This window comes from Quercus lobata, chromosome 7 (assembly GCF_001633185.2).
Source record: "Quercus lobata isolate SW786 chromosome 7, ValleyOak3.0 Primary Assembly, whole genome shotgun sequence".
NCBI lineage: Eukaryota > Viridiplantae > Streptophyta > Magnoliopsida > Fagales > Fagaceae > Quercus > Quercus lobata.
The window spans coordinates 7,200,142-7,213,538 of NC_044910.1; the positions used below are offsets into that span (position 1 = coordinate 7,200,142).

The 13,397-nt window shown below is 34.8% G+C and overlaps 1 protein-coding gene across 1 annotated transcript; it reads right to left on the reverse strand.

Annotated features, from left to right (window-relative positions):
* Positions 1 to 3: 3 nt before the first annotated feature.
* Positions 4 to 9,002, reverse strand: LOC115951486. The gene is made up of 3 exons (XM_031068680.1): positions 8,895 to 9,002; positions 6,928 to 6,982; positions 4 to 4,277 (listed from the first exon to the last, which is right to left on the reverse strand). The coding sequence occupies exons 1-3, from the start codon at positions 9,000 to 9,002 to the stop codon at positions 4 to 6; spliced, it is 4,437 nt and encodes a 1,478-aa protein (XP_030924540.1).
* Positions 9,003 to 13,397: the final 4,395 nt, after the last annotated feature.

Below are 13,397 nucleotides of genomic sequence, written 5' to 3' on the forward strand. Positions count from 1 at the left end.
GAGTTAAAGATTGGTAAAAACTTCTTTATACACAATATTTTTTGTTTCAGACTTTTTTTCAGTGTCATCATTAATGATGAGGAATTTTAGGCCATTTCTGCTTGTAACTCTAGACACTGCAACGTACAATTGCCCATGACTAAAAACAGGTTTTGGCAAATACACTCCAACATGTTTCAATGATTGTCCTTGGCTTTTATTTATAGTCATTGCAAAGCACACTGAAATTGGAAATTGTCGTCTCTTTAAAACGAATGGCCATTTTGAATCACTTGGAGATAATGTTATTCTTGGAATGAACACACGTTTGCCTATATTAGTGCCAGTTATGATTTCTGCTTCTATCACCCATGTAGCCAATCTTGTTATTATGAGTCTTGTTCCATTACAAAGACCTTCATTCTGATTCAAGTTTCTAAGCAACATTACAGGCAAACCTATTTTTAATGTCAGTTTATGGTTTGGCAATCCTGGAAATCTCAACGTGTTCAAAAATTCAACAGTATATAGGAGATCTTGGTCAGGAACATTTGAAGAAGCCTTGCATATAGAATCTGAACTTAGATATTCATGAACTTCTCCATTTAAGGATGACACAATATAGTCATTTAGTTCTTCTACAACTTCATTTGTAGGGGCAAGAATTGCCCTATCCTGTAGGTAACTTGGATCTGTGTATTTATTTTCCAAACCTGGATATGTGCTGTCAATAATATCTTGCATTGGATTCTCTGAAGGTTGGATAATCAAATCACTTGGAATTGAAATGTTGTAATCCCCATCTCCTTCTCCCAATTCACCATTACCTATTTTAAGAATCCACTCACTAAAGTCCTTTATAGATGATGTTTCTATTCCACTCATACCGTTTTGTAGAAGCCTCATATTTGTTTGGAGTTTAAAGACATTACAATCATTCCATAGATATGACTTGCTAATTGAGGATTGGACTATATCTTCTCGTCTTCCCTTTCTCACAACTGGAAGTATTTGTCGAAAATCACCTCCTAGAACTACAACTTTACCACCAAAAGGTTTTTCAGCATTTTGAGGATCTTCAATTTGTAGTATATCTCGTAACGTGCGGTCAACAGCTTCAAAACAATTCCTATGTGCCATCGGTGCTTCATCCCAAAGTATAATACTTGTTTTTGAGAGAAGTTTCGCTGCTTGTGTTCTTTGCTTTATGTCACAGGTAGACTCATCATTTACATTAATTGGGATATGAAATCTTGAGTGAGCAGTCCTTCCACCAGGAAGCAACAAAGCAGCAATTCCTGAAGACGCAACAGCAAGGGCAATTTTGCCTTTTGATCTTATACCAGACAGGATGGTTCTATAAAGATACGTTTTACCTGTTCCACCATGTCCATAGACAAAAAACATTCCCCCTCTTTCAGTAGCAACAGCTTCCATTATAGAATTGTAGATTATTCTCTGTTCATTGTTTAGGCCAGAAATTAGGATCTCATGTTCTCTTTTCAGACTTGATACATCATACGACATTTCTTCTTGAATAAGTCTATTCCCATTCTGAATAAGATCCATATTTGGCTGGGGCAGTTGTGGATAATCTCTAAGTGATCTTCCATATTGTTGGAGGATTTGTTCGATTTCATACAATCCATAATTTCTCAATTGGTCATCTGATAAAATTAGTTCTTGGAATTGGAGGATACGCCTTTGCCTATTTAGTATATCTTCTGTAATCAGTTTCCAGTTGGATTCCCAAAGACTTAATGGATCAGCTACCTCACAGAACAATAGCATTGTAACAAATAGTTGACGCAATTGTTGCCCACTGGCCCAATTCGAAGCTTCAATTAGGGAATCATGCCATTCTTTGTCGTCATCAAGAAGTCCAAGTGCATAACAGGCTTCCTTATAAGTTGGATAAGTAACATCATTTATAGTCTTTAATTCTTTAAAGTTTCTTGGACCTTTGACAATGTTAAGCAACATTCTCAAATAAAACCTTTCACCACTTGAAGGATGTGCGTAGTACATTCTTCCAATACAATATTTTGATTTCCTTCTTTGCCATTGCTTATCATTACTATGCCATACCCATTTTGTAGGAAATTCAGCATAAGTCAACTCTCGAGCATCTTCAAAAGCCTCATTTGTTTTCATCCATTCTGTAAACTTTGTTTCTTCAATACCAGGTATATTTAAAACATTATCCAAGCTTGTATTTTCCGGATAAATGATGGGATGTTCGTCTTCCAAATGAAAATTTAATCTTTCAACAGGTGGATATCGAAACTGAATTGGAAATTCAAATATTCTCCAACATGATTCAGAAGCTGAAATATATCTACAATCTAAGTATGCTTTTGTCTCATCAACAACAATTTCGGTCTCTTGTCCATCACTCCCAATATTTGGCAAATTCTCTTCTACAACAACTGTTGCTCTATCTGATCCCTTGTTTATATATTTAAACAAATATTTGATCGATCGAGATCTATTACACCATTCTACATTCAAATGGGATTGGTACTTCACCAAAAGATCTACATTATAAGGTACAACATATCGGTTATCCAAAAGAATTCCGTTCTTCTCTATTGTTTTTCCATCATTTCTCCTTCTATATACTGGAAAGCCTTCTTCATCAATTGTTGTTTCTTCATAAAATCTTTTCGGAAAATGTTTTGTACATTTACCATTCATCATGCACGGTGATTTTGGATTTGCAGATCCACATGGCCCATGCATCATAAATTGTTTTACAGCTTCATTAGCAACAGGATTGTCATCTGGATCTGGTATCTCAGCCATAATGATACCATCAATGTCTGTTGGACTTGGACACTTATCCTTTGGATCCAAGAATAGAAGAATATGTGCATGTGGGAGTCCTCTTTTTTGGAATTCAATTGTATACACAATAGCAATAACTCTTCCAAAATGAGATTTATGCCTCAAATCATGTAATAGTTCATCTAATTTTATCTTAAAAACCCTTGCTACAATATCTGGCCGATCCTCATATTTCAGGCCTTCTATAAATTCTAAGGAATGATTGATTTCTGACCATTTTGGATTGCAAGTAAATGTAAGAAATAAATCTGGGTAACCTGCCCATCTACATATCGCCATTGCATCTTGATAATTTTGAACCATGTACCTTGGACTTCCAGTAAATGAGGATGGTAGGACTATTCGTTTGCCTACGGTAATGGGATCTGTATCACCACGAAGAACGGCATCTTTCAAACCATAGTACAGCTCTGACCTCAATTTTTTTTGATTGAATCTAACCCATTGTAGTCTTTCTTCTTCGATAGAAGTGTATGCATCCACTATAAATTGTTGAAAAAGCCTCCTACCAAGCAACAATGTCTTGCCCTCATGAAAGCGTTGTTGAAGCCTATAAGCATAGTATTCTCTCATTGTTATTGATTCCCTTTTTCTAGAATTGCTCCCATTCAAATTCCTATAAGGTATACCAAGCATATACCCATCCTCACCATACGGAAAAAGTAATGGATATTGCAATGCCATAAAGCTTGGATGAGTTCCGTTTATACGTTGCAATCCTAAACTTCGATTCTCAACAATAATATCTCTATCAGAACTTTCAATATTAAAATCTCCAACAATAAGAGCAGCTATCTCAGACGTTACAGGTAAGTCATATTGCCTTTCACCAGAATTGCGACTTCGTATTAAACGAATTCTGACATTATGTATATCTGATTCATCAAATCTGTCCCTGACCATTCTAAAACATTTAACCAATTGGTTACACTGATCTAACATTTCCATCAACCCAGTAACAATATCTGGATCCACATAATTTCTATCATCTTCACGTATAACTGCATCAATTCTATTTTTAACTTCATTATCAGTTTCATAAATATAAAGCTGTGCATACTTAGGTTTTTGGCCATGGACAGGAAGAAGTGATCCAATTCTATGATGAGTTTGACCATTTACACGAAACACATATGGACCAGAACCATTATTCACTGATCTATCAACATTACCCCCCAAAGAAGTGAAAGCAAAGAGAGAGTTGTAGATTCTTATCCCTAGTTGAAAGTTTATTGATCTCTCATCACTATTAATATTGAGTAAGTTTCCAAGAAAGGGTGGAGGTTCTTTCAATAGAGGGAGTTGAACTCTTCCTTCAGAACAACACAAACTAAACTTCGGTTTTGTAGGCGTTTTTGACTTTACAGTTCTCTCTTCATACCAAAGTTGAGCTCCACAATGCTCACATACTATTGTTGGAGGTCCTAAATCCAATGGTTCCGTAAATTTTCCTATGACAACAAAAACAAAAATTCACTTTTTCTTCCTAATTTTAGAACTTTTTTGGGAGAACTAAAAAATGCAACACTTACGTTGTTTTCTGCTTTCATCATTAATGCTATATTGTCTACGTCGAATACTCCTTTCAAATGGCTCGTCATCTCTTGTTCTTGTTTGGCCTAGGTTACATACTAATTATTAGGTTACATACTAATTATGAGTTTTTTAAAGGAAAATATTTTTTTAATATGTCAATATCATACCCCTTCTATTTCTCTTTTCAGATAAAATTAATCTTCGTCTCAATCTTGCATAGAAAGCAGAGTCCATGCTTGGGGAATAAACTAAAAGGAAAACATTCACAAAATTTTAACTCATAAATATAACTATATAGCAAAAACATATATTACAAATTAACAGTACATGTTATAGAAAGGTGAAAAATTGAAGAAAAATATAACATTCACATACTAACTTCAGAATTAAAAAAACATAAAGATATGATTATTTGATAAAATGTTCAAATTCTCTCTACAAACATATTACCAATAAATATACAATAAAGCATGCATATATTAGTATACAGATACCAAATAAGCCAAAATATAATTTAATTTAATTATATACAGTACAGAATAAAAGAAATACTGGTAAATACCTGACTTTCCCGGTCTTGTGGTTGTATTACCAAATAAGCAAGATATCAAAATTCTAAATCCCTACCTGCAAAACCAATAGAAGACAATGATAAAAGCAGATTTAAAACAGCAACCATATGAACACTATTTACGAATTCTATCAAACTCTTGTGAGAAGCCAATAACAAAAACATATGTACAACCAACAAACATTATTATTATGTACACATATATACAGCCAACAAAAAAAAAAACAAAAAAACAAAAAACAAAAAAAAAACTCTTGACACACACAATGATAGTACTTAAGAGGGGGAAAAGCTGGAAAGGAAAGTACAAATGAAAAAAGACGCTTGCTTAAATTTAGCATCATCAATGTGCTCTTAAAGTACCAGCAAACATTTACTTAAGAGGGGAAAAAACTGCGAAGCACAATCCGTGAAGTATATATTTGTCTCTCCCTATGTATCTTCCATTACTATGTGCAATAGCCTTCAGCCTAGTATGGTTTAGGATAAAATCAGAATGTGGCATTCAAGACTTCAAAGGGAAATTTAAAAGGTGTTTACAGCTCCCAAAAATGTATCCTACAATTAGTATACTTTCTCCTTGACTGATAGAATTAACAGAGATTATTCAACTGGCACACCACATAGTAAGAACAACACACAAGCAGGAGAGATATTCAACTATTTCTATTGAATTTGCAAATACACTTATTGTGTCACAAAAATCTGTCATCAGAACATCTAAATTCAGGAAAAGAAGAATTAATTTCAAAACAAAAAACATAAAAAAAAAAAAAAAAGAAGAAGATGAAAGAAAAAAACAAAGGTGATTTATGAATAGCATACTTGATTATCAAAAGCAAATTCCTAAATTCAAATTAAATGGTTGCATGTTCTCTAACTCAAATTTCTATATCACAACTGCAAATAATACACATAATCATAACTGCATAATACACATAATTAGATGTCAAGGCTTTCTAGGGCTTCACATATATTTCTAATTAATAGAAAACCAATTCAAATGTAAAAGGACTCAATTTCTTAATGAAGGTCAAATTTGTCATATAAACGGGAACAAAAATCGTTTACTTAAGAGGGGGAAAAAATGCGACTTTACTTTGTTTCAGGTATGGCACATGGGAATAAAAGAACTGAGAACTAAAACATCACATTGACTTCCACGCAACAATGAAAGCAAAGTCTGGATATGAAAAGTTTGTGATTATGGCTTATATTCTAGATATTGAGGAGCCACTAAGAACCTAACACACATCAAGCTAATGTTTTATGAGCAACAGAGGTTTGCTTGGTAGAAAGCATAAAAATATTCTAAATGCATTTCAACTCAGAGACTCAATTGAATTCCTCCCTTAGTTTTATCCACGTCAAGCCCAAGTTAATGGTTGAATAATCATTCGTCAAGCCCAAGTTAATGGTTGAATAATCATTCCCAACAAAACTCAGCCAATTTAAGAAGAAAAAAAAAATCTTTTTAATATTAAACTAACCATTCAAGAAATTCTCAATTTTCAGATCAATCAAAATAAATCCCAGTATCTGTTACTATGAAAAGTTTTATCTTAGGTTCAGTGCTGCAAACAGCATCAGTGTCTCATAACAAATGCCCCATTATGTTAATAAAGAGTACCCAACCAAGTTAAAGTACCATTCAGATTTCCATGAAGCAAAAATCTTCAGAAAGATCAAATTGAACAATTTCAAAGACTACAATTTGCCTACACAAATCAATGTGTTTCTAACCTGTCACCCTAAGCACTAAAAACCTTTACAAATTTCCATTAAGTTCAGTCTCGTGGCTCAGTTTCCACACAAAAACAATTCAATCACTAAAAATAAGGATTATTAACACAAAAACATATAACTAAAATTCAAAAAAAAAAAAGTTAAATTGATTATCTAAGTGTGTGCACAAAAACTACAATTCAATCAATTATAGAATACAAAATAGGCTGGGGTAAAAAAATAATCTATAACCCAAAAGTTTAACGTACCTCCAAATTTTAGAAATTTGAGAAGAATTTTTTGGAGTTGAGAAGATAGCCTCTGCTGCAACACAAATTTTAACACAAAAACATATAACTAAAATTCAAAAAAAACGTTAAATTGATTATCTAAGTGTGTGCACAAAAACTACAATTCTATAATTAGCTCAGTTTCCACACAAATTGAATAGCCGTGAAAAAAAAAAAAGAAAAAAGAAAACATACCTACAAATTGAATAGCCGTGAAAAAAAAAAGCATCGTGAAAGTTTTATATATATAGAGTTATAGAGTCCTAATCTATATAGAGTTCGGATTCAGAAAAAAAATATATACTCCCTCCGTCCCACTTTGTTTGTCCTGTTTGAAAAGTCAAACTTTTTAAAGGAATATCATTTATTGTTTTATCTACCTTTTAAAAATGTATAAGTTTCCAAAACTATCCTTAAATAAATTTATCAAAAAATTGAATTAGTAAATTAATAGGGGTATAATAGGAACATTAGTAAATTAATAACTTTTATTTTTAGAAACAGGACAATATTTTGGGACATCTCAAAATGGAATAGAGGACAAACAAAATGGGACGGAGGAAGTATATTATAGGTTTATAAGATAATACCTTTGGGCCGGTCTTGACGGGCTGGGTCGGTTGCAATGGGCTGGGGAAGAGTGGAAATTGAGCGAATTGGATTTGGGTATGGTGGGATCTGTGGCCATGGGCTTGCCGTGGAAAGGAAGAGGCAGAGGATCGGTCTGTTGGGTCGGATCGGTATCGGGCTGTTGGGTGTTGCCGTGGAAAGGGAGAGGCAGAGGATCGGTCTGTTGGGTCGGATCGGTGGGTCTTGCCGTGGAAAAAAAATGACAGAGAATCGGAGAAGGCATGTCCGGTATCGTGAAAGGATCGTTGGGTCTTGCCGTCGAAAAGAAATAGCAGAGAATCGGAGAAGGCAGGTCCGGTATCGTGAAAGGGAAACCTATTCCTGTGGTTATGGAGGTCCGGTATCGTGAGTCTTGCCGTGGAAAAGAAATGGCAGAGAATCGGAGAAGGCAGGGCCGGTATCGTGAAAGGGAAAGCTACCGGTATCGTGAAAGGATCGTTGGGTCTTGCCGTGGAAAAGAAATGGCAGAGAATCGGAGAAGCCAGGGTCCGGTATGGTGAAAGGGAAAGCTATTCGTGTGTGGAGGGGCAGAGAATCGGAGAAGCCAGGTCCTGTTAGGTGAAAGGGAAAGCTATTCGTGTGTGGAGGTCCAGTATCGGGAAAGCTACTCGTGTAATTGGTAATTGTTTTTTTGTTTTATTATTTGGTAATTGTTTTTTTTTTTTTTTTTTAATGATGTGCTGACGTGGAAAATTGTGGAAGCTTCAAAAGCTTCGGTTTTATATATATATATAGATTAGACTTGCATGAAAACTTCAAAACCAAGTTAAAGAACTTATAAAATGATGTGGCCTTGGGATGACCCATGTGAAATCACGACTCTCGGAGAATTCTTAAGGCCTATTTTATGAAAATTTTTTTAATTTGTTTTTTTAGATTTTCACTTAAAAAAAAAAAAAAAAAAAAAAAAAAACTATTATCGTATTGTGTTCATTGCTAATAACAAATTCTCTTAAGAACCCTTTTGCGACTTGGTTAATTTTTCAAAAACCTTATTATTTTGTTTGTGTTAACAACTAGTATGTATATAAAGCTACAAAAATTTAAAAATAAAACAAAGAAATGAGTAGATAGTGTTCAATATATCGTTTCCGCCACCTCTGATAAACTCATATGTCAGTATAAGCTTGTACTTCTCTCCTAGCTGGTACTTTGGGGTACCATGATGGATAGGACCGAAGGATGCCACTCTTGGTTCATAGTCCATCTCGAAATTAATTATTGCCATTTCGCAGAGAGAATAATTAACCTTCTGTATATTTGTGGTTGGATATTGACTCATCAAATTTTCCCCTGCCTCCGTTACCGTTTTAAACCTGGTTTCCTGCAAGCGTTTTGGGAATGAAACCCTCTGACTGTGCCTCCTCAGCAGGTTGGTCGTGGTCACTGCTGGTTTCCCCTGCTTCTCTTAGACAACGTTCCATGTTCTAGAATTTAATTTATATATACTTGATAGTGCATTGAAACTTTGCTTGAGAAATTTAAGACTCTTGCATTTTTTTTTCTTTTGATGAATAAGCAAGAATTTTTGGAACATAAATACAGAGATATTACAAAGAACAAGCAGCTTAAAAGATCAGCCGCAAACACTCCTTACTGTCTAGATCACAAACCAACTACTGCATGTACTTTAGGCCAACATGTTCTATTCGAATATTTAAATGTTGGGAATAAATATACACACTTTTGACTTTTCTTAATCAAATATATTTTTTATGACTTGATAAAATCACAAGTTTAAAATTTAATCTACCAGATATGTGGAAATAGATATAAAAGAAACTGAAACTTGCTTGGGGTTGTTTACCAAAAAAACAAAAAAAAAGAAACCTGCTCTTGGGTTTCATTATATATATGGTACGCTTTTCTGAATAAGGTATTGATAGTGACTACCTTTATGTCTTTATCCATTTAACAGGTCCAGTATTTAAACATGCATAATTTTATTTTGGTCTTTGCCTTTATACCAGCTTTATGATACCCTATCAAAAAAAAAAAAAAAAAAACATTTTATGCAACTCTTCTAATATACAATTAGTTACTTAATTAACATGATATCAGAGTTGGGGGTTTTGAGTTCGATCACTGTGTTCTCCACCCTACCTCTTAATTATTTAAAATCTCAAGTATTATGTCTTACTTATTAAAAGGTAGTTTGAACCCACACATAACGGGGAATAATAAAATTATATGGTTAAATAATTAAATTTACTATTTTCCAATAGCTCAAACTTTTGGAAAAATTGATAATTTTAGAGTTGTTGATTCTCATTTCCGTGATACACGTTGGGGCTTTTGAAGCAAAATGTTTTGGGCTTTTTGGGCTGCAACAAGTTTTGGGCTTGCCTTTAAAAACGTAGGGCTAAAAGAAAAACAAAAAAAGGAGGCGCTAGAAGACAAGAAGAAGAGGCGCTTAACAAAAAAAGAAGGGCTGAACAGAAAAGAAAGAGGAGGCGCTGAACAGAAAAGAAAGAAAAGTGGCGCCGAAACAGAAGACAAGAAGAAGAGGCGCTGAAACAGAAAAGAAAGAAAGAGGGCTGAACAAAAAGAAAGGAGGCGCTGAACAGTAAAGCAGAAAAGATGGTTGAAGTAGAAAAGACACTGAAAAAGATTCTTTTGCGTTCATTTTTTCCTTCAAATCTTCTCAGAAAAATTATGGTGAATTCGTTTATATTGAATTTAATTTTTGGCATGAATTAAATTTTCTTTATTCTAAGAAAACGATGTAATCTAGTTCCGAACTATGTTTGCTTTTCTATGTTAATTTGAACAATTTCTTTTCATGTTTGTTTGATTTATTCTAAGCTTATTGCTTCTAATTAACTGGTCATTAATTAGATGATTTTAATATTGTGATTTGCTGTCCAAAGAGGGAATTATAGGATAGATCTTGAGTATTTCAGCATAGGTAAATATAGAGATCGAAAGACTTGTATGAACCTATGTAGTATTAAAATCGTTGGTCTTAATGCTTTCTTACTTTATTAAATTGCATACTCTTGTGTAAATTGATGAACAAGAATGTTTCCAATTGACTGTCGAAAGAGGCTTTTGGAAGAGTTTGGAGATTGCTAACAAACAGAGAGAATTAAATTCAATTAGCTAGATGAGTAAAGCATAGTGAGGTATTAGGTGAAATCGATTTCCTAGAAGTTTCTTTCTCATTAAGTTGATTTTCAAGCAACATCTTTCTTTTCTTCTGCGTATCTTTTATTTAAATTGATTTTATTTTGAATTCCAATTACAAAAACCTTAGTGATTTCTCTAGATAAAATCGAGATTAGCATAATTTTGGTATTTGTCAAAAGTAAGTTACTAATCCCTGAGGACGATACTCTTCTCATCACTTTACTATAAAACAACGATACTGTGCACTTGCAATTTTGCATCGATCAAGACTCTTCAAATTCCTCTACTCTCTTCCTCTCCATTGTCATATCCTTGAGAGGTACATTATCAAAACCTTTTCTCATCATACCCATATCTGTGAGGAGGCCATTTGGTGTTTGGGAAGCAGTTAAGAATGGTCCAATTTCATATTGGTAGATGTTATGGTCAAGTAGCGGAATCCGGCAAGCTAAAGAAGAAATAAGTTCGGTGTAACGTCGTTGGAATAGGAGCTCGGAGGGCTTAGGTACATTGGGTAGATTAGGCTTGGAGGGTCTTTTGCTGTTCATGTATCCCAACTACATTCTTTAGTGGATTGTTTACCGCTTGGAGGGCGGTGGAGAGGTTTTACACCGAGGGTTTCGGTTTCCTTTTCAATAACACATCGAGTGTTGTCCTTGTGTTTGCATCTCTCTTCCCTTAATCTTTTCCATTTAATTTCTGCTATGAATGTGATTTTATTTGGTTTAGATTGTTTATCAATTCTGTATTAAGTTTATGTTCATTTTCTGAACATTAATTGTTTGATATTAAGCTTGAATTGGTAATTTATAAATTGGGGGTCTAAATGTTCAAGGTATTTTATACACTTATTGAACTTTCACTTCTTTGTGGAGACTCATTCTACCTTGGCATTTGCTTGAATCACCTCAAGCTCAAGGAATTTCACCTTGGTGTAAGCTTTTGTTAGCTTGCCATTTAGTGTCTCTATCTTACACTTGGCCTTCTTATATCTCACTAGAAGACTTCTATAGTCCTCCTCAGCTTTCTTCATCTTTTTCACAGCTGCGTTGGCCACCCTTGCATATTCTCTTGACTTCTCAAGTAATGAATTGTAGTTCTCTTGAAGACCAGCTGTATCTTCGTCTTCTTCAGCATCTGATTCTTCTACAATTCCCATGGATTCTTCGTCACTATGCTCCTCAAGATCTTCCACAAGCAAATTCAAGTTCTCCGAAGACTCAACATGAGCAACAGTTATGAATGTTGAGAAATTCGCTTCTTCATCACAGCTTTCCTCCGAATCAGAGGTGGAGGAATCTGAGTCACTGAGAGTGGTGGCATACGCCTTGCCCTTCGATCTCAGGTAATTAGGACATTCCTTTTTGAAATGGCCTTGTCCATTAAACTCAAAACAAGTGACTCCTTGAGTAGATTGGGACTCCTTCCCTTCTCTCTTTTTGAAGTCCTTCTTCTCCTTTCTGGAACTCATGAATTTCCCTTTATCACCAAATTTCTCACTGTTCTTGAACTTTAGAAATTTGCGGAAATTCTTTGCAAGGTAGGCAACATCCTTTTTGACTACATCCTCATTCGATGAACCATGAGCTTTTACCCTTTCATTTTTCGTCTTAAGAGCTAGTGATTTGCTCTTTCTTTGATTCGGTAATGAAAGCTCACACGTTTGGAGAGAACCAATCAGCTCTTGGACTTTGATTTCATCAAGGTCCTTACTCTCCTCAATTGCAGTCACCTTTGCACAAAAGCTCTCCGGCAATGAACGAAGAATTTTTCGCACAACTTTTGAGTCCCCCATTTTCTCTCCCAAGTTAAACTTGCCGATGACCACTTCATTTAGCTTACAATAGAAAGAGTCAAAGGACTCATCCTCGCTCATCTTGAGCTCCTCAAACTGGGTAGTCAGCATCTGTAGCTTTGTGTCCTTAACTTTTTTTGTACCCTCATAAGTGGTCTTGAAAATCTGCCATGCTTCCTTGGCAATGGTTATATGAGAAATCCGATGAAACTCATCTGGGGACATACCACAAAAAATTGCGTTAAGTGCTTTGTTATTAGCATTTGACGCCGCGAGAGATGCCTTATCCCATGTGGATTTGGCTGCCTCTGGCTTTGTCCAACCTATTTCAACAGCATCCCAAACAACCTCATCTATAGAACACAAAAATGCTCTCATCCTCAACTTCCAAAAGGCATAGTTGCTACCATTAAAATATGGTGGAGCATTTAAAGATTGAGACCGGTCCATCTCAATTTGGGGTCAAGGATCACATTAAGGTAATGAAAACAATATAAGTGAACCCGCTCTGATACCAATTGAAAGTTCAATTAGTGTATAAAACACTATGAACATTTAGACCCCCAATTAACAAATTACCAATTCAAGCTTAATATCAAACAATTAATGTGCGGAATATGAACATAAGCTTAATACAGAATTGATAAACAATTTAAATCAAATAAAATCACATCCACAGCAGAAATTAAATGGCAAAGATTAAGGGAAGAGAGATGCAAACACAAGGACAACACAACGATGTGTTATCGAAGAGGAAACCGAAGCCTTTGGCGTAAAACCTCTTCGCCGCCCTCTAAACGGTAAATAATCTACTAAAGAATGTAGTTGGGATACATGAACAGCAGAAGACCTTTCAAGTCTAATCTACCCAATGTACCTAAGCCCTCCAAGCTTC

Excerpts from the sequence above, each read along its gene's own strand:
- LOC115951486 (XM_031068680.1), bottom strand. The coding sequence starts at position 9,002 with ATGGAACGTTGTCTAAGAGAAGCAGGGGAAACCAGCAGTGACCACGAC. Across the intron at positions 6,983-8,894 it reads AAACGCTTGCAGGAAACCAG|CAGAGGCTATCTTCTCAACT; the intron begins GTTTAAAACGGT and ends TTTGTGTTGCAG. Across the intron at positions 4,278-6,927 it reads CAAATTTCTAAAATTTGGAG|GAAAATTTACGGAACCATTG; the intron begins GTACGTTAAACT and ends TTGTTGTCATAG.